Source organism: Aquarana catesbeiana, linkage group LG12, assembly GCF_042186555.1.
Source record: "Aquarana catesbeiana isolate 2022-GZ linkage group LG12, ASM4218655v1, whole genome shotgun sequence".
Lineage (NCBI taxonomy): Eukaryota > Metazoa > Chordata > Amphibia > Anura > Ranidae > Aquarana > Aquarana catesbeiana.
In genome coordinates this window covers 8023365-8045373 of record NC_133335.1, presented here as the reverse complement: position 1 = coordinate 8045373, position 22009 = coordinate 8023365, and the positions used below count along the sequence as shown (strand labels likewise).

Genomic DNA, 22009 nt, shown 5'->3' with positions numbered 1-22009 from the left:
TGGACAGAGCCAAGATTTAAAAAGTTACAAAGTATCCGTGTGATGGAGATCAGTAATATTGGAAAATACACTTTCAGATGAGAAGAGGGATCACATTTTTACCCTCCACTCATATATACACACAAAATCGAACTGAAGACGAGTACAGAACATCTACAACACGGTCTGCTGTCATTAGTGATGAAAAGCTGGGAATCTCTGACTTCCGGGATGAGCCTTCCGCTGTGAATGGCGCAATAAAGAAAACCGATAAAGAACGTTATTGTTTCTGGAAGTAACGGGTGTAATCCCGCCTCTTAAAGACGCAGCTCTCTCACGCTGAATTATTGGTGAGACATTAATTGTACTGTAAAATGTGCGATTTGACCCCGAACAAACAAGGCCGCCGCGTCCCCGCAGGACAGGCTCCGGGCCTCGAGGCCGCCATAATCTGAGACTAAATCTAATGCGGAACAGATGTGGTGGGAAGAGGCTGGAGGAGGAAGGAGGTTTATTTTATGGAGAGTTTGTTTTTATGGAGCAAACGTCATTCTGTTAGGTGTATGGATACCACAGAACATTTGTATCCAGACCGATCCCTGCATGTTGGATTTATCAGAACCACTGGTTTATATACAAGGAAAGATTGTGTATATGAATACCTACAATGAACAATGTCTCTTATTTGCTTCCTTTTGGTCAATTAAATATAGCATTGAAAGTGCAGAGAATACCTTTTGATCCTGCCAAAAATCTTGTGAGCTGTTAGTTCAGGAGGGGGATATAAAAATGAGTTGTTGTTATGGAGATGAGGAGGGGTTATGGAGATGAAGCTGGGGAGGAGATGAGGGGGATGAGGATGAAGCTGGGGAGGAGATGAGGAGGGGTTATTGAGATGACGTGAGGGAGGAGATGAGGAGGGATTATGGAGATCAAGAAGGGTCATGGAGATGAGGTGTTGGGGAGGAGATAAGAAGGGGTTATGGAGATAAAGGGCTGGGGGGGTGGGATGAGGAGGGGTTATGGAGATGAATTTGGGGAGGAGATGAGGAGGGGTTATGGAGATGAAGTGTGAGAGATAAGATGAAGATGTTTTATGGAAATTAAGTTGGGGAGGAGACGAGGAGGGATTATGGAGATTAAGAAGGGTCATGGAGATGAGGTGTGGGGGAGGAGATGAGAAGTGGTTATGGAGATGAAGGGTTGGGGGGGGTGGGATGAGGAGGGGTTATGGAGATGGAGTTGGGGAGAAGATGAGGAGGAGATATGGAGATGAAGATGTTTTATGGAGATGAAGTTGTGGAGGAGATGAGAAGGGGTTATCGAGATGAAGTTGGGGAGGAGGTGAGGGGTTATGGAGATGAGGTATGGGGGAGTAGATGAGAAGGGGTTATAGAGATGAAGTTGGGGAGTAGATGAGAAGGGGTTATGGAGATGAGATGAAGCAGGGTTATGGAGATGAAGTTGGAGAGGAGATGAGGAGGGGAAGGAGATGAGGAGGGGTTATAGAGATGAAGTTGGGGAGGAGCTGAGGAGGGGTTATGGAGATGAGGGGGGAGGGAGAAGAGGAGGGGTTATGGAGATGACGTTGGGAGGAGCTGGGGAGGGGTTATGGAGCTGAAGTTGGGGAGTAGATGAGAAGGGGTTATGGTGATGAGATGAAGCAGGGTTAGGGAGAAGAAGTTGGGGAGGAGATGAGGAGGGGTTATGGAGATGAAGTTGGGGAGGAGCTGAGGAGGGGTTATGCTGAGGAGGGGTTATGGAGCAGAAGTTGGGGAGGAGCTGAGGAGGGGTTATGGAGATGAAGTTGGAGAGGAGCTGAGGAAGGGTTATGGAGATGAGGGGGAGGGAGAAGAGGAGGGGTTATGGAGATGATGTTGGGGAGGAGCTGAGGAGGGGTTATGGAGCTGAAGTTGAGGAGTAGATGAGAAGGGGTTATGGAGATGAGATGAAGCAGGGTTATGGAGATGAAGTTGGGGAGGAGATGAGGAGGGGAAGGAGATGAGGAGGGGTTATGGAGATTAAGTTGGGGAGGAGCTGAGGAGGGGTTATGGAGATGAGGGGGAGGAAGAATAGGAGGGGTTATGGAGATGATGTTGGGGAGGAGCTGAGGAGAGGTTATGGAACTGAAGTTGGGGAGGAGCTGAGGAGGGGTTATGGAGATGAGGGGGAGGGAGAAAAGGAGGGGTTATGGAGATGATGTTGGGGAGGAGCTGAGGAGGGGTTATGGAGCTGAAGTTGGGGAGGAGCTGAGGAGGGGTTATGGAGCTGAAGTTTGGGAGGAGCTGAGGGGGGTTATGGAGCTGAAGTTGGGGAGGAGCTGAGGGGGGTTATGGAGCTGAAGTTGGGGAGGAGCTGAGGGGGGTTATGGAGATGAAGTTGGGGAGGAGCTGAGGAGGGGTTATGGAGCTGAAGTTGGGGGGGAGCTGAGGAGGGGTTATGGAGATGAAGTTGGGGAGGAGCTGAGGAGGGGTTATGGAGCTGAAGGTGGGGAGGAGCTGAGGAGGGGTTATGGAGCTGAAATTGGGGAGGAGCTGAGGAGGGGTTATGGAGCTGAAGTTGGGGAGGAGCTGAGGAGGGGTTATGGAGCTTAAGTTGGGGAGGAGCTAAGGAGGGGTTATGGAGCTTAAGTTGGGGAGGAGCTGAGGAGGGCTTATGGAGCAGAAGTTGGGGAGGAGCTGAGGAGGGGTTATGGAGCTGAAGTTGGGGAGGAGCTGAGGGGGGGGTTATGGAGCTGAAGTTGAGGAGGAGCTGAGGAGGGGTTATGGAGCTGAAGTTGGGGAGGAGCTGAGGAGGGGTTATGGAGCTGAAGTTGGGGAGGAGCTGAGGAGGGGTTATGGAGCTGAAGTTGGGGAGGAGCTGAGGAGGGGTTATGGAGCTGAAGTTGGGGAGGAGCTGAGGAGGGGTTATGGAGCTGAAGTTGGGGAGGAGCTGAGGAGGGGTTATGGAGCTGAAGTTGGGGAGGAGCTGAGGAGGGGTTATGGAGATATAGTGTGGAAGATGAGGTGAAGATGGGTTAGGGAGATTAAGTTGGGGAGGAGATGAGGTGTGGGGGAGTAGATGAGGAGGGGTAATGCAGATAAAGTTGGGGAGGAGATGAGGAGGGGTTATGGAGATGAGCTGGGGGAGGAGATGAGGAGGGGTTATAGAGATGTGGGGGGGGGGAGAGGAGTAGGGGTAATGGAGATAAGATGTGGGAAAGAAGATGAAGCTGTGCTCTGTAGTCTCCAGGATGATGGCTCTGCAGTATGGTAAGTGAGTGTTGTCACCCTAGAACTAGCAGGATCACCAGGTGAAAATAAAGGGAGAAATTCTGACATAAAAATAAAACTATTGCAGCCATCACATCGAAGGACTGGTAAGCTGCAATATATTACATTTTTCAGGAGATTTAGATACCTAAAAATTGCAAAGTCAGCAACTTTGACTGGGCAGGTAGTATATACAGTATGTAGCCATTTTTTTTATAAATACACAAGCAAAACTGAGTGGGCGTGAGGGGGGAAGGCTTATAGCCCAAAGGCAGCTGTTCTTTGTGTGCCTGGTGCCCATTTCTCCTGTAGGTGTCAGTATAACCCTAGTTAATAGTTGCTAATTATTCTCATGAAGCCGTGTCCCTCAATGGATTATAGAGAAGTCTGTGCAATGGAACACAGGCAGCAGAAAATGAATGAATAGTTTTTAACCCTTGACTGTTCTCTATAACATACATAAAATTCTTTATCTTTACACTTTACAGCATTTTAAAATCGTTTTTAGGTTTCTGAAGTCCTTTTTTTTTTTTTAGATCTCTATGAATCCTTTTTGCCATTTTATGGTTGCTGGACGCCTGGAAAATGCAAAGCCGCCTGGTAGGTAAAAAAAAATAAAATGGCGGTGGGTCCTAACCCATACAAAGTGTCTGCTGGCAGCCTTCGCCTTGTAAAACGAGGGATACGTTGGAGAGACGGCAAAGCTGGCATGCGCTCAAATACCGCACGTTTCATTTTTCTTTTTTTTTTTCACTCGAACACACAACTTGGGTTTGGCGAGATCAGATTTGCAGCCACCGTGGCTGTTTTGCATTAATGGCGGGTCACAGGTTAAATACAGCAGAAGCTCAGGAATTTCTGCTTCATTTTCTTTTTTTTTTTTCTTTGACGTGCCTTGACTGCGGGTCCTGCCACAACACACGCTCGCAGAGGAGCAGCGGGGTTAAGTAACTTGCTAAGACCCATGAAGGTTTGTGTCGGTTTGTGGGGGCGGCTGATTTTTGAACGACTCGATGAGACGCAAAGCCTGCAGGGTCGGTCGAATGGATTTCTTGATGTTTGAAACGAATTGCGCAAAGAGCATTTTGGAACTCACAGGGAGAGTACAGCTGAACTCTTACTTATTTAAATATTTTCCCTAATAGCCACATACAGTATCCACTTTGTAAGCACCAAATGCCCTTGCATATCCAGATATTACCTGGTAAAAGTAGCAGTGACATCATCAATATGCTGTACACAGCCTGTACAGAGAGCAGAGCTGTAGGAGGGGCCAAGCAGGCTCCACCCACTACAGGCAGCCTGCAATAAAGTACACGAGCTTTGCAGAGACAGGACCAGTCACCCTGCACAAGGAGAGAGAGAGCAGAGCTGTGGGAGGGGCAGGCTCCACCCACTACAGAAAACTACAGGAGGGGGCGGAGACAAGACCAGTCACCCTGCACAAGGAGAGAGAGAGCAGAGCTGTGGGAGGGGCAGGCTCCACCCACTACAGAAAACTACAGGAGGGGGCGGAGACAAGACCAGTCACCCTGCACAAGGAGAGAGAGAGCAGAGCTGTGGGAGGGGCAGGCTCCACCCACTACAGAAAACTACAGGAGGGGGCGGAGACAAGACCAGTCACCCTGCACAAGGAGAGAGAGAGTGGAGCTGTGGGAGGGGCAGGCTCTACCCACTACAGAAACCTAAAGGAGGGGGCGGAGACAAGACCAGTCACCTTGCACAAGAAGAGAGAGCAGAGCTGTGGGAGGGACCCAGCAGGCTCCACCCACTGCAGAAATCTACAGGAGGTGGCGGAGACAAGACCAGTCACCCTGCAAAAGGAGAGAGAGCAGAGCTGTGGGAGGGACCCAGCAGGCCTCACCCACTGCAGAAACCTACAGGAGGGGGCGGAGACAAGACCAGTCACCCTGCACAAGGAGAGAGAGCAGAGCTGTGGGAGGGACCCAGCAGGCCTCACCCACTGCAGAAACCTACAGGAGGGGGCGGAGACAAGACCAGTCACCCTGCAAAAGGAGAGAGAGCAGAGCTGTGGGAGGGACCCAGCAGGCCTCACCCACTGCAGAAACCTACAGGAGGGGGCTGAGATCAGACAATCCACCCTGCACAAGGAGAGAGAGCAGAGGAAGGGCTCTACCCCCCACCCACTACAGAAAACCACAGGAGGGGGCAGAGACAAGACCATGGGTGAGAATGGATGAGCCATGGATGGGTATGGATGAGCCATGGGTGAGGATGGATGAGCATGAATGAATGGATGAGAGAGGGAACAGAGAGGAAAGGAGCTGAACTGGGCATGCACTGGCTTGTTGACAAGTGATCGCTCTGTCCGTGGACGGAGCGATCACATGGTAAAAGGGCGCTGTCATTTACTGGAGGACTCGGCGCTCACGGACATTTCCCGGGTGTACGCCCTCCCATAATTATCCGACCGCGCTGTAGCCATCATTCGGCTATGGCCCGGTCGGTAAGTGGTTAAATACTGTGCCCTGGTGTATGTGTTGTTTTTTTTTTTTTTTAAAGCCGCTATATACCTTATTTCATAGCGCCGCCCTCCGCTCCCCTCTCTAGGACTGAGAACTACTGCGGGAGGGGCTAAGAATCCCCCCGCTGACATCAGGCAGGTGGAAGAGAGAGAAGGAGAGAGGCGGGCAGTCACGTGAGCGCCGGTATGAAATAAGGTATACAGCTGCTTATTTTTCAAAAACACATACACTGGGGCACAGCATTTATTGTAGCAGTAAGACTCAGTTATGATAGCAGGAGGAAGGGAGGGTCAGAGAGCAGATCAGAGCTGACAGGCAGGAAGGGAGGGGAGGACAGAGGAGAGACAGCGGATAGCGGAGGCACGTAAACTGACCACGGTGTCAGGGCTCAGCAGCCAAGAAAAACTGTGGTCAGTTTACAGAGGAGAGGGCAGAAGCAGGCAGGATCAGCCAGGTATTTTAGATTATACAAGGGCCCAAATTACACGGCACAAGCACTGTGCTGTTATTCAGGCTTTAAAGGAACAAGATCCATTTATTTGTTTAGGGTTACAACCACTTTAAGCTTTGACAAACCTGGAAACCGAGTGGTTTCCATGCAGAGTTGCACCCGATTTTGCACTCTCCAGTCTTAGTAAATAACCCCCATTATGTCCGAAACGAGCAATTAACAGCCTGCCCCCTGCAATGGGATAATAAACCTAAATCCTGATTGGTTGACTTGGGCAAAAGGCTCCCGATTTCCACTAAAGAGGGTAAGAGCCCCCCACCCCCCCCACCTTCCCTGTCCCCAATAACTGGAATAAGGAAAGTCTCCAGAATTCCGGATCCGATGTTTCCTATATGCCAGAAATAGGATTTTCTCACACGAATAGTTAGCACATGTTTCTAAATCTCTGTGTGGACTCCAAATCTCCTCCTCCCCAAAATCCCTCAGAGCGCGGAATTTACGCCTCCCAGCCCCAACCCCAACTGTAACCGGCAGGATGAGGAACCTTGGATGAATTAAACCCTCAACAAGCATAATAAAACCGAGCAGTGACCTTATCAAGATGGGCTTCCGACCATCCACAAGACCGCCCTACCCAGCGCAGACGACCGCCACCATGTCTGATTAATCCTTCCAGTGTGATTGGATGTCAGCGGCCCGGCCTGTCCGCGCTCCATCCTAACCCTTTATTCTTCATGGCTGATTGCAACCTGAAAACATCTAATAAGTGAATGCCTTGGAGAGCATGCAATCCTTAACTTGATGGCATGTAGCCGCCTCTGTGCTGTGTGTATTAACCATTTGACCTCCAGAACATTTACCCCCCCCACCCCCTTCATGACCAGGACATTTTTTGCTTTATGGCACAGTTACTTTAACTGACAATTACGCGGTCGTGCAACGCTGTACCCAAATACAATTGATGACCTTTTTTTCCACAAGTAGAGCTTTCTTTTGGTGGTATTTGATCACCTCTGCAGTTTTTATATTTTTTGCGCTATAAAACAAAAAAACAAAAAAAAAAAAAAAAAAAAAAAGGCCGACAATTTTGAAAAAAAAACAAAAAACATATCCAATAAAAAAAATTAAAGAAATCGATTTAAAAAAAAAATTTAGGCCAATATGTATTACAATAAGCGTATATTGATTAGTTTGCGCAAAAGTTATAGCATCTACAAACTATGGGATATATACCGGAATTAAAAAAAAAAAAAAATGTATAATATTTTATAGTATAGTATTTTATAGTATTTTACTAGTAATGGCAATCAGCGACTTATAGTGGGACTGCGATATTGCGGCGGAAAGTGTGACACTGGCACTTTGTGTGAACCAGTGACACCAATACAGTGATCAGTGCTTAAAAAAAAATATAGTGTTGGATGGACTAGCAGATTTAGATACAGTACACTCCTGCCAATTTGGAAAGCGATGCAGTGGCTAGAGACCCGCTCTCATGAGAAAGCCAGCCACCGGTTGAAAAAAAGAAAAAAAAGAACAATATCTGGGTTATGGCTGATACTTTCAGCCATATACCTAGGAAAACTACTTGCAAAAAGTCAGCAGCTACAAGCAATGTAGCTGCTGACTTTCAATAAGGACACTTACCTGTCCATGGAGCCCGCGATGTCGCCCCCCCCAAGGCCGATCCATCCATCAGAACGGGTGCAGGTGCCGCCATTCTAAGGGAAACCGGCAGTGGAGCCTTCAGGGTTCACCGGCGGCTTCCTACTGCACATGCGCGAGTCGCGCAGCGCTAGCTGAATGGCCCCGTCGTCTTCTGAGACACACACAGGTCCCAGAAGGCAGCGGGGGAGCAGGCGGAAATGATGGCCTGGGCCGTGGCCGAGCTAGGACGGAAGTATATTATGTACTTCATTTAAGGTAAGAAAAGAACAAAAAAAATTGTTAAAAACGAGCGGTGGTCATTCCTTTAACCACTTCCTGACCAGGCCATTTTTTGCGATTCGGCAACTGCGTCGCTTTAACTTACAATTGCGCGGTCGTGCGACGTTGTACCCAAACAAAATTGATGTCCTTTTTTTCCCCACAAACAGAGGTTTCTTTTGTTGGTATTTCATCACCTCTGCGCTTTTTAATTTTTGCGCTATAAACGAAAAAGTAAGCTATATTTTGTACTTTTTGCTATAATAAATATCCCCCCAAAAATATAAAAAAACAAATTTCTTCCTCAGTTTAGGCCGATATGTGTTCTTCTACATATTTTTGGTAAAAAAAAAAGAAAAAAATAATCGCAATAAGCGTATACTGATTGGTTTGCGCAAAAGTTATAGCGTCTACAAAAAGGGGGTAGATTTATGGCATTTTTATTATTATTATTTTTTTACTAGTAATGGCGGTGATCTGCGATTTTTATTGGGGCTGTGACATTGCGGCGGACACATCGGACACTTTTGACACTTGTTTGCGACCAGTGACATTTATACAGCGATCAGAGCTAAAAATAGCCACTGATTACTGTATAAATGTCACTGGCAGGGAAGGGGTTAATACTAGGGGGCGATCAAGCGTGTGTCCCAGAAAGTGATTCTAACTGTGGGGGGATGGGACTGCCTAAAGGAGGAGAGCGATTCGTTGTTCATACTTAGTATGAACAACAGATCGCTCTCCTCGCCCCTGACAGAACGGAGATCTGTCTGTTTACCCCGACAGACCTCCATTCTGTGTCTCTCAGGAGAGATCGCTGGTGCCCGGCGAACATCGCGGCCACCAGGCACGGGCACATCGGCTCCGTCGTCGCGCTGCGGGCGTGCACACCTCCTAGTGGTCTTAAAGTGGCTGACGTATACCTACGGCGTTTTGCCTAGGCTAGCCAACCTGCCACAGTATAATATATACTGCGGTGGCTGGTCATCTATCTAGTGGTTAAGATCAAGTTGTAAAAGTGGGTGAAGCTCCGCTATAACACTGCTACAAAGTATCATTGTATCCACAGGTTGTTATTATGTAAAGTAAAATGATGTGTTTTTTTTATATTTTATTCTTTGACAATCCATACTCATTGGACAACCACGATTCATGTGACCTCCCGTGATCACAAGGGAGACGCTTTGTTTTCACAGCCATCAAACGCTGGAGAATTTTGTTATCGGAAAATGAACAACGCGACGAAAGACGCGAGCGCGCCGCTGCAACTTCGACTCCGGCATCCAAGGAGTGAATGTTTAAGAGTGAAAAACTATTAGGGAGTTTTTTTTTTTTTTTTTCTGCTACATCAATAAACTGCCAGAGTCACCCGTCCACAAAGCCAAACATCAGCAGAGGGCCTGCGGGGCGAACTTTCCTAATGGCCCTAAATTATTCTGTCAACTCAAAACAAGACTTTGTAACTTTCAGCGCCAAAGGCGAGCCGCATTCCCGCGGTTATTACCATCACAGCTCACTGCAAATAATTAATGATTCACTATCGTCACAGGAATACGAGAAATGTCACTGCAGCGAACGCCCCGGGTGGGGGAGGAATTCAAAATTAGGAAAATAATAAGCAAAAAATTTTAGATTGATTTTTTTTTTTTTTTTTAATGAAATTAATGAGTGTAAGAAGGTAAAACAAACACATTGTTTGTATATAATACTGATTGCATTACAACAAAAATGTGAAAAAAAAAAAAGCAAAGTTCCAATGATAAGGCCCCTTCCAAACTTGTGCGTGATTTTGCCGCGATTTTACCGCAATTTATTGCCACGATTTTGCCGCGACTTTAAGCAATGGCTGTGTAATCTTGACGTCTATGGACCTCAAATCACATCAAAGTCGGTCCAAGGTAGTACAGGGACTACTTTGAAGTCACTGCAACTTGAAGTCACACAGATATGAATGCCACTCGTTGGAAATCTCCTCCTAACACAAATCCCCCAAATCAACCTTCTTAACACAAATCCTCTTCTCCCACCCCCTCCCAACACAAATCACCCCCCGAATTACCCCTCCTTAGCACCCCCCCCAAATTTCCTCTCCTAGAACAATTCTTACTCCCTGCTGCCCCCCCCGAATTTCTCCTTCAAACACAATTCCCCTCCCCCCCTAATCTCCTTGCTGTGCCCCCCCCCCAATCACATGATACCACAGTACCTAGGGCAGCCGCCCCTCCTGCCCACTCCTTGTCCCAGCCCTGGCATCTGATGTCAGGGGGGTGGGGTGCTCCACACATCTAGTCTTAAGCCCCTTTCACACTGGGGCGGTCGGGGCGTCGGCGGTACCGCTAATTTTGCGGCACTAATCGGCCGCTAGTGGGGCGCTTTTACCCCTGCTAGCGGCCATGAAAGGGTTAAAACCACCACAAAGCGCTGCTGCAGCAGCGCTATGCCGGCAGTATAGCTGTGCTGCCCCATTCATTTCAATGGGCAGGAGCGGTATACACACCGCTCCTTCACCGCTCCAAAGATGCTGCTAGCAGGACTTTTTTTTTTTTAGCGTCCTGCCAGCTCACCGCTCCAGTGTGAGAGCCCTCGGGGCTTTCACATTGGAGAGACAGAAGCGGCTCTTTCAGGGGGCTTTGCAGGCGCTATTTTTAGCGCTGTAGCGCCTGTAAAGCGTCCCAGTGTGAAAGGGGTCTTACAGATACAACCTGCTCTATGAGGGTAACCATAATGCTGATGCGGCCCACGATAAAATGGAGCTTGACACCCCCTGCCATAGAAAGACTATGGTAGACACCCCCTCCCAAAGGCAAATACCGAGCAGACACTTCAAGAGGGTAAGGAGATAAGGTAAGATATGGGTAAGGTTTAGCCTTCCGCATACATCCAGGAATGGCGCCGCGCATCGCTGACATCTGAATGTAACGGGCAAAACTAACTTTGAAGAACAGCCGACGAATCGGAGATGTTATTATGACAGGCTGGCTGGTAAACCGCAGGGGGGATTTTCTTTCCAAATAGTTCTTGTCTCCTCTTAAAACTTCAGTCTCCATCAGGGGTTAAAAGTCAAAGACTAGAAAAGCCCCCATGGGAGTGCGTTAAATCTATATTTCACGGTGGGGGCAGGGGGAGGGGGGTGTTGGGGGCCCGTCAGCTGTCGCGGCTGTCAGTCAGCCATCTCTAGCGGACTCATCCCAGAGAGCAGGAAATAGGAACCAAGGCTCTGCCCCATCATAAAGACTGATTTATGGTGAAATATAGAGAGATTTTTGTACTCCCGCCCTGGGGGGGAGCGTGCTTTTTTTTTTTTTGTGGTAGCAGAGGGCGCGGCCTTGCAGAACAGAAGCGTGGGAAAGACAATGTGATTTTTTTTTTCTTTTTTCAAGCTGCCTACCTTGAAGGTAAAACATCACCTCGCCAATGGAGGCCATTTAAAGGGGCCGAGTCCTGAAAGTAAATCTGACCTCCGCACTCTTCACATTCTGCTCCTATCCGCGGGGAAGGAGAAATTAGGAAACAAAAAGGCGCTACTGAAATAAACGCCTCCTCCGCAGATACATAAAGTGGAGGTCCACCCTAAAAAAAAATGACATAAAAAGGCTCCTAAAAATGTGAAAAAAATGTTTACATTTTTTTACTTACCAGAAATGGCTGTTGCTAGGCAGATCGTCCTAATCTGCCACTTCCTATTCCGCGGTAGTCTTCATTCTTCTCCTCCTCACATTGTCTTCTGAGGAACGGGGCGCGCTGTCTTCTGGGACCTGTGTGTGTCCCAGAAGACAGCCGGCCATTCACAAAGCGCCGTGCAACTCGCGCGTGCGCAGTAGGAAACGGGCAGTGAAGCCGCAAGGCCCCACTGCCTGTTTCCCTTAGTTCGAATGGCAGCGCCGGGACCTGACCCAATGGACATATCAGCCTCGGACAGCCGACATCGCGGCCACCCTGGACAGGTAAGTGTGCTTATTAAAAATCAGCAGCTACAGTGTTTGTAGCTGCTGACTTTAAAAAAAAAAAATTCAGCTGGAACACCACTATAAACACACGGCAATACCCCCTTTTATCTTTACAATGTATCATTCTCTATGCTGCCAGCGAGACATTGTATCCAAAATGTTATTCCTGACTATACATTGTTTCTTTCTTCAGGATGCCCAGTTTTGTTTCTTTTTCAGAATGTTCTTTCCAGTCCAGTATCAGGCCCTGATGAAGGAAGCTCTTTGGAACCCCTTGAAATGCGTCAGTAGTTTTTTTTTTGTTTTTTTTCTGTAAAATTATTTTCGAAAAAAAAAAAGAATTTTTTTTTATTTTCTTCTATAAAACATATTCAATAAAAAAATTTGAAAGAAAATCAAATTTCTTCATAAATTTAGACAGAAATGTGGTAAAAAAAAAAAAAAAATTCCCAATAAGTGTATATTATTTGGTTTGCGTGAAAGTTATAGCATCTGGTATTTTATTTATATATATATTTATTTTTATACTAGTAATGGCGGTGATCAGCGACTTATAGTGGGATTGTGATAGTGTGACGGGTAATCTGATGAAGGAAGCTCTTTGGAACCCCTTGAAATGCGTCAGTCGTTTTTGTTTTGTTTTTTCTGTAAGATTATTATTTTTATTGCATTTTTAAATGACGTACATAAAGGCAAACACATATAACAAACGCGGGGCGTCAGATGTTTTTAAACAATTATTTTGATGAAAAAGCAATCTCTGGAATTCTAAAAAGCTAAGTTCACACAGACATTGGTATTTAAAGCAGCCTTTACCACTTGACCTCCGGAAGTATTTACCCCCCTCCTTCCCGACCAGAATTTTTTTTCACTATTCAGCGCTGCGCTACATTAATTGGTAATTGCGCAGCCATCGCAACGCTGTACCCAATTTAAATTTATACAGTATCTTTTTTTTTCCACACAAATAGAGATTTCTTTTGGTGGTATTTGATCACCACTGGGATTTTTTAAAATTTTTTTATGATATAAACAAAAGAATAAAATTTTGAAAAAAAAAATTAAAAAATGTTTACTTTCTGCTATAAAACATATTCAATAAAAATTTTTTAAAAAATATCTAATTTCTTCATAAATTTACACAGAAATGTGGTAAAAAAAAAAATTCCCAATAAGTGTATATTATTTGGTTTGTGTTAAAGTTATAGCATCTGGTATAGATAATGGCATTTTTATTTATATATTTTTTTATACTAGTAATGGTGGTGATCAGTGACTTATAGTGGGATTGTGATAGTGTGGCGGGCAATCTGACACTAGCTGACGCTGGCTGGGGGTTACACTAACTGACTAACTGCCGCTGACATCACCAGTGACCATAATACAGTGGTCATTGATAATACTATACACTGTCACTGTACTAACCATCTAGGGGCGATCAAGGGATTAAATGTGTGCCTAACAATGTGTAATGTGTGTGTTATGTGCTGCTTTTACTAAGAGACCTTGCTGTTTTTTTCACCTGCTTTGCAGAGAATAAAAAAAATCCAGCAAGATCGCCTGTCAGTGTTCGGAGCCCTGTGTTTTTGTTTTTTTTTACATCACAGAGCTTGTTTCTTCCCTGAATTGTTGGAGCCGATCAGCGGGTTCCGGCGATCAATCATTTTGAACGCGTTGCACAGTAACAAGTAGCAACTCAATGGCCTATTTTTCAATGGCTGCATGATCGTGGCCAAAGAAGGCTTGTTCACACAGACGGCTTGTGGTTTTACCGCTCCCCAACTGCTCACTTAAAGAAGGACATGCTCAGGGTTGTACACATACCGGTGCAAAAAATTAAAGTGGCTTTACACACAGGAGATTTCTTAGCTTAGTGCATTCTATGCTGTAAGGTAAATAACCTTCTGCATGCAGCCCCCCCCCCCCCCAATACATATCTGATCCCAATCTCAATCCAGCAATGTGCATGAGAGCTGAAGCTCTCTTGCTCCTCATTGGCTCAGATATGGCTCCTGCTGCTGTCAATTACAGCCAGGGAAAAGGGAGCAGGGGGGCACTCGGCAGCTGGGAGGAGCCAGGGGCACCTGCGTGGGATCCCGAGAAGAGGAGGATCGGGGCTGCTTTGTGCAAAACCAGAAAAGATAAGTATAACATGCTTGTTATTTTAAAATATATAAAAAAACAGAACCTTTAATATTACTTTGAACCTCATGTTGCATTTGGCAGGCAGTACTGCCCCCCCCCCCCCCAAACGTGACCAATTTAAAGTGGAACTGAAGGCATTTGCAATGGTTCTCTCGCGATAAAATAAACCCCACCCCCCGCAGTCTTTTGCTTTACGTGAACTGAGCTGCATATGTGCAGCTCGGCTTACATCTCCGGCGCGGTCACCGCGTGCCAGGATGACCGACTGCTGCGCATGCGCTGAAATTATGTCATCCGTGCTGGCTGACGGAGATGCCTGAAGACCAGCACCCGGGGAGAAGAAGCCGGTGCCAGTGATGGACCTCGACCGTTAGAAAGGAGGTAGGTAAAATGCGTTTAGTTCCACTATAAGTATATCGGGTCACACGCAGGGGCGACCAATCCATTGCGGGCGTACGGGCGCCGCTCCCCATGCTTTTTCTTTTTTAAGCACCAGATTAGAGCCAGAGGCTCTAACAGGCTTCAAAATAGGGTGGGCTCGGGACGCAGAGCATTGAGTCTGGAGCCCACCCGGTTGTGTTGCAATGAATATTCGCTGATGCAACACTGATCCTCCTCCCAGCCAATCGGGAAGTGGGTCTGACACCCCTCACCTGATTGTCTGAAAGGACGGGCGATCCTATTGGACACCTAGGAGGAGGGGAGGGAGATGCACGGCAGAAGTGAGGAGAAGAGCCGCTGCCTGGATGTCTAATCCCTGCTGCTCCTCAAATGTCCGATCCCTGCTGCTGCTCTTCGGATGCCCGCCGATGTCAGATCTCCACCTAGATGGGGTAAGTGCCAGTGAACCGACCAGCAGAGAGTGGTGGGGAATGGGGGGGTTTGTTTGCCACCCCCCCCAAAAAAAAAACACCACTGGTCACCCTGCAACCACGTGCAATCCATGCAGTTGTAGTGCGGCGGTCTAGCACTACAGGAGCCATTTTTGCTGTACACAAAGATATTATGAACACTTTTTTTTTCCATCACAGAGGGTCAGCATGATCAAGATGAGAACAAATCATTAAGCTACAAGTCAACCTCACACTAGAGCTGCACGATTCTGGCTAAAATGAGAATCACGATTTTTTTGGTTAGACGATAGATCACGATTCTCACGGTGTAACATCATCTTTCACATTAAAACAAAAAAAATTGGGCTAACTTTACTGTTTCAGGTTTTTTTTTGCTTTTTTTATTCATTGAAGTGTATTTTTTCCCAAAAAATTGCGTTTGAAAGACCGCCGGGCAAATACAGCGTGACATAAAATATTGCAGCAATTGACATTTTATTCCCTAGGGTCTCTGCTAAAATATATATATATAATGTTTGGGGGGTTTCAAGTAATTTTCTAGCAAAAAATATTGATTTTAACTTAAGAAACAAGTGTCAGAAAAAGATTTAGACTTTAAGTGGTTAAACTTCCTGCATTTACACATTGTTAAAAACTTGGCAGACTGCCTGGATTTTTTTCTTTGCACACAGAAGGTTATCCCTTTGATCTAAAAAGGAAGAGTTAGTTACAATGTTTCATGTTAAAAACTTGGCAGACTGCCTGGATTTTTTTCTTTACACACAGAAAGTTATCCCTTTGATCTAAGAAGGAAGAGTTAGTTACAATGTTTCATGTTAAAAACTTGGCAGACTGCCGGTGTTCTGCCGAGAAAGTTCCCCTCGTGGATAAGGACCCCCCTCTACTGCGCAGGCGCTGCGCCTGCACAGTAGGAGCTGGCGGAAATAGCCGAAGCCGAATAGTTGGAAATCAGCTGTACAAGGCGTCTGCAAGAGGGCCCCTTGCGGGCTCGCTTCGCTCTGCACTTTTTTATTCTCCCTCTAGGTCCACTTGGATGGTGAGGCTTGAACCTGGACCTAGGGCGCAGGCGCTGTGTACAGCTGATTGAAGATTTTCAGCTTCGGCTATCTTCGGCGACTCCTAGTAGTTCGTACTGCGCAAGCGCTGTGCCTGCGCAGTACAGGGGGGTCCTTATCCGCCGGGGGAACTTTCCCGGCAAGACACCGGGATGTTTTCTTTTGACAGCTGAGTGAGCAGATAAGTCTCTCCACTTGTTATATGAAAGAATCAGCAATATCTGCAATAGAGATCTCGTCAGGGGGGTTGAATTGAGATCAGGATTTTTTAACGATTAATTGTGCAGCTCCTCTACCTCACACACACACCTACAAAAATGCATACAGAAATTTGTTCTTACATTGCGGATCCAATACGCCAACACAAGGACAGAAGCATTTATAAGTTGAGATTTAAATAATAGAACAGAAAATGAACTGGCTTCTGTATAAACCAGTCCATGAACGTGATGTCACCCATGTTTGGCGGCCCTATAAAAATGCTGACATGACGGATCTGCAGTTGAACACACAGCTGCTGTACAGGCAGCTTGTAGAACAAGGGCCACATACCAAACGTGTTTCGGCCAGAACAAAGAGCTTCGTGGGGAATGAAAGTCAACACAGGACAAGACGTGTCACTCTATTTCTATGTCGCACTGAGTGACTGGGAGCCTTCAATGCTGACAGCTGGATGGATCATGATGGGGACGGGGAGGACGAGACCTGCGTCCTTAACCCTTCCATGACTTATGTCACAACCTACTTAATGCTCTTCCACTGAGCAAAATGACAACCTCTTCCTGACATCCTGAACGCAGATCAATCCCCGGCTTGTTGCCAATCTCTGCACTGACTGCTATATACAAAATCACATTCACAACTCAAATATTCCTTGAAAGGTTGGCTGGTGTGAGATTATGGGGGCTGATTTACTAAACAGAATCTGGTGCAGCTCTGCATAGAAAACCAAATCAGCTATCCTGGTTTTTGTGTCAGAGATTAACTGCTTGCCGATCGTATAACTTACATATACGGCGGCAAGGCGGTTCGGCTCGGCTGCGCCAGATCATGTACCTAGCACGTGATCTGAAACTTCCGGGTAGGGCGCCCCCCGCGTGCCGCCGGTGACCCTGCCGTGCTGTGATTAAACACAGCAGATCCCGATGAATTACTGTTGGCACCCGGTGATCGTCGTGAATTTACACAGGAAGGAGCCCTGTCCCGTCAGTGAGGGAAGTAATAGATTTTCTTTCCCCCCTCGCAAAGCAGGGAATAAAATCCATTACTTCCCTTAGTAAAAGCAGCAGTGTACACCAAAAGACTGGCTACTAGGCACATACCTAACCCTTTGATCGCCCTAGATGTTTAACTCCTTCCTAGCCAGTGTCATTGATTTGATTTGATTTGATATGAGATTTGTACTGCGCCGAATGCGCTCCGTTAGTGCTCATTAGTGGCGTATTTTCAGCACTGATCACTGCATTAGTGTCACTGGCTCCCAAAAAGTGTCGGTTAGTGTCGGGCTGTCACAATATCACATTCTTGCTGTAAGTCGCTGACCACCGCCATTACTAGTATAAAAAATAATAAATCAAAATTTCAGAATACAGTATCTCACAAAAGTGAGTACACCCCTCACATTTTTTATAAATCTTTTCTTCTCTCTTTTCATGTGACAACACTGAAGAAATGACACTTGTCTACAATGTAAAGTAGTGAGTGTACAGCTTGTATAACAGTGTAAATTTGCTGTCCCCTCAAAATAACTCAACACACAGCCATTAATGTCTAAACCGCTGGCCACAAAAGTCTGTACACCCCTAAGTGAAAATGTCCAAATTGGGCCAAAAGTGTCAATATTTTGTGTGGCCACCATTATTTTCCAGCACTGCCTTAACCCTCTTGGGCATGGAGGTCACCAGAACTTCACAGGTTGTCACTGGAGTCCTCTTCCCCTCCTCCATGACGACATCACGGAGCTGGTGGATGTTGGAGACCTTGCGCTCCTCCGCCTTCCATTTGAGGATGTCCCACAGATGATCAATAGGGTTTAGGTCTGGAGACATGCTTGACCAGTCCATCACCTTTACCCTCAGCTTCTTTAGCAAGGCAGTGGTGGTCTTGGAGGTGTGTTTGGGGTCGTTATCATGTTGGAATACTGCCCCGCGGCCCAGTCTCTGAAGGGAGGGGATCATGCTCTGCTTCAGTATGTCACAGTACATGTTGGCATTCATGGTTCCGGAGGTCAAGTGGGTAATCTATATGTTGTAGGGATGAAGAGAGTGGGGGTGGTCAAGTAGTTTAGCAAAAGACTACTGGGCAGTGCTTGGGGGGGTAAATATTCCGAAGGTCAGGTGGTTAAAAATCCTAAAATCTTTCAATAATATTGTTCACAACAAGATAATATAAAGCAGCCAACGCGTTTCAGGGGTACAAAGATCTCCCTGCTTTAAGAAAACTATCAAGAGATAAGTGTAGGCTGCCACTGATTCTGTTCCTCTGAAAATGCTAAATTCCTGTTTGTAATATTTTGGGAGCCAGGCGAGCCCTTCCACAGTGATACAGATAAATGAGGACAACACGATGTGGAAGCTGATTAATACCTACTGAAATGGTGCAGAGCAAACAGGATCACCATCTCAGCAGGACCCCTTCACAAGGCCATGATGAATGAAGGACCAATGATGAGATGTGAGGCATTGTGTACATACAATCACACCAGAGCAGACTGTAAGCTCTTTTTCCAGAATGAGAAACCTGTGCCTATGTTTAATCCGTAAGCTGCGCTATCCCAGTGACACCTGTACTCTTATATTTTTGTCACAGGAACAGGAAGTGAGGGAGAATCTCCCAAAAGGGGGGGGGGGGAGACAGGAATAAACATGGGACAGAAACGTCAACCCTTCCCCACTCCTTCCTAAAAAAAGGAGAAACATTGTGGCTAGAGCTAAGATTTTAAAGATACATCTGTGGCTAGAGCTCAGCTATTAAAGTATACAAAGTATCAGTGCAATGAATATCTGTAATATTATAAAATACACTTCAGCGTGCTGGAGATGAAATCTGGGGAAATTCTAGGTGTAAACTAACCGGCAATGCAACCGAGTCCCGGTGGGAACTGAGCCCCAGGACTTCCAATAGACCCAAAGCTGTAAATAAAACTGCATTTATCGGGGAGGTGAGAGTGCATACCGTGCATCTGATATGTGTATGGCGCTTGTCCCGGCGGTGGCGTACTGAAACTCGAACTGTAGCTGAGGAAACCGCTTTGTCCCGGGGAATGACTCAAACTGTCCTCTGTCTTGATACCTGAAAAAACAAAGAGAGGGCGCCATGAAGAGGTGATCTGATGTGACCCTTACATACAACCAGAGGTATCAGTGTCAGTATGCCGGGGATCTGTGCTACAAGTCATACAATGTCACTAAAGGCTATCTTGTACTCAGGGCCTCTGATAAGGCAGTACGGCCAGCCCTCCTGTACTGGGCCTGGGCCCCATCAGTTCAAAAGGGGTGCCCGGGCCCCATCAGTTCAAAAGGGGGGGCCCGGGACCCATCAATTCAAAAGGGGGGCCCGGGCCTAATCAGTTCAAAAAAGGGGCCCGGGCCCCATCAGTTCAAAAGGAGGAGCCGGGCCCCATCAGTTCAAAAGGGGGGGGCCGGGGCCCCATCAGTTCAAAAGGGGGGCCAAAGCCCCATCAGTTCAAAAGGGGGGCCAAGGCCCCATCAGTTCAAAAGGGGGGGCCTGGGCCTCATCAGTGCAAAAGGGGGGGCCCGGGCCCCATCAATTCAAAAGGGGGGGCCGGGCCTAATCAGTTCAAAAGGGGGGCCCGGCCCCTGCTGCGCGGGAGCGTCAGCTGTACTATCTTATTGCAGACACCGATTCTCTTCTGCCTCCCCTTGCAGCGCTGCCAGCTTCTCGTCTTCTTCCTTTCTCCAGCTGCACTGCAGGAGGGCGTTTCAGGATGGAGAGTGGGGGAAGCAGCCAATAAATGTCATTTACAGGCCCCTTCCTCTCCTGAATGATCACAGTGAGCGATCGGTACCAATCACTCCTGAGTCCCTTCGCCACTGAAGCACACCATGTTTACTATGCTTCAGTTTGTGAATGAGCAGGAAGCCTCAGAGCACCTCCTATTTATTCATCTGTGCAGCACAGGCTGTAGAGCCGGGGTAGGCAACCTGGGGCCCTCCTGCTGTTGTGGAACTACATTTCCCATGGGGCATTGCAAGGCTGGCAGTTACAATTACTCCAAAGAGGCATGACGGGACTTGTAGTTCTGCAACAGCTGGAGGGCTGTGGGTCCTATGTCCTCAGTCACTTTTGGGCTGGGGGGGGGAGGGGGGGTCTGTAAGGTAGGCTGTATGGGGCCCTGTGATTTCTAACAGCAGCCTTCTCTGTATTGCTGGCCATGCATGCTACAATCTGCAATATTCGTATAATCTCCTTTAGATTTACCAGGTAAATGTAATATGGGGGGGGGGGCTAATTATCGATTCTAAATATACATCCATTAGGGCTTTGATATATGTTAGAGTTGCTACAGATCTAATGTATTCCATTTTCATTAATGAAGAAGAAAAATAGACCTCTGGTGTCTATGGAGAGTCCGTGGTTGATTCTGATCACAGAAAAAAAAAAAAGAGAAAAGGCAAATCAGCATCACGTCCACTTCCCCCACAGAGCCGCGTTTTGTCTGGGTGGACGACGGGTTGAATTTATAACCAATCCCCATAAACAAGAACACCTCATTGTTCTGGATTAGCGGCCAGGTGGGAGCTCTGTGGGCTCCGTATGAGTGCTGACCCCCTGATAGGTGATCTGCAGGATTTATAAGCAACATATGGAAATGGCATGTGGCCGCCCTACAGACACAATTCAGTAGCAAATGGCTGAGCTTTCAACCTGCTCTGCCAGAACAACTGTTAGGTATTTTCCCTGGAAACTTTCCAGCCCCCCCCCCCCCAAAACATTTGCAGCCGCGCTATAAAACAACCAAACATAAAGTCTTAAAAGAAAAAAAAAATGATTTGTCTGCAGGCAGAATGCCTCAGTTCTATGTGGATGGATTTGGTCTGAGGGACGTTTTAAGGTCAGATCATATGGAGATCCATAGATTTCGTAGTGTGCTCCTAAATCCTGGGTTACCCCTTTATCCATTGATAGACCTTGAGTAAAGACTTGACATGTAAAAAAAAAAAAAAAAGGAGGAATTGATCAGGCCTGATAGATACAAACGATTGTCCTTTATTATAAACTGATATTTACAATCTTACTATAATCTCCCTTCATGAGGGCTTCATGAAATGATTGCTTCAACAGGTAACAGCTGCTGCAGCCAATGTCTCGCTGTGTATCTGCATTTCTGGTCATGAAGATCGATTTAGTGGGATGTTAAGGTCTGTTTAGTCACAATGATGCCGTCAATTGTGACGAAACGCGTAAAAAGGGCAGAGCCATCACTTGTGACGTCACCACGCACACTGCAAACGAGGAAGTGGTCAGTTTGAATCCTGGACCGAAGTGATAAGCGCTATATGTTTTTAAGCATGTACGTTGTACTTTTTAAATATGTTTTTTTTTTTAAACGATGTTGGTGTCCGTGGCTCTCTTCTCATGTTATGGTGGAATATCCTTCTCACATGGATGAGTTGCTCTTGAAACCATAAGTGGACACCTGCGTATGTGACTCTTTACCTATAGAGAGTCCACTAGCTACAGTAAGAGTCCTTATAAACTTACGGTGGTGGGGCACCTGAGGTGTTTAGAGTATCAATTTCAAATACACTATATTACCAAAAGTATTGGGACGCCTGCCTTTACACGCACATGAACTTTAATGGCGTCCCAGTCTTAGTCCGTAGGGTTCAATATGAGTTGCTCCGCCCTTTGCAGCTATAACAGCTCAACTCTTCTGGAAGGCCGTCCACAAG

At 46.7% G+C, this 22009-nt stretch overlaps 1 protein-coding gene across 1 annotated transcript in view; it reads right to left on the bottom strand.

The window, feature by feature from the left end:
- EYA2 (EYA transcriptional coactivator and phosphatase 2) overlaps positions 1-22009 on the bottom strand; it is a gene marked incomplete in the record, with an annotated part of 119458 nt that overhangs the window by 64446 nt on the left and 33003 nt on the right. Inside the window, 1 exon segment of the mRNA XM_073607201.1 lies at positions 19269-19385. Coding sequence (XP_073463302.1) covers positions 19269-19385 — 117 coding nt within the window.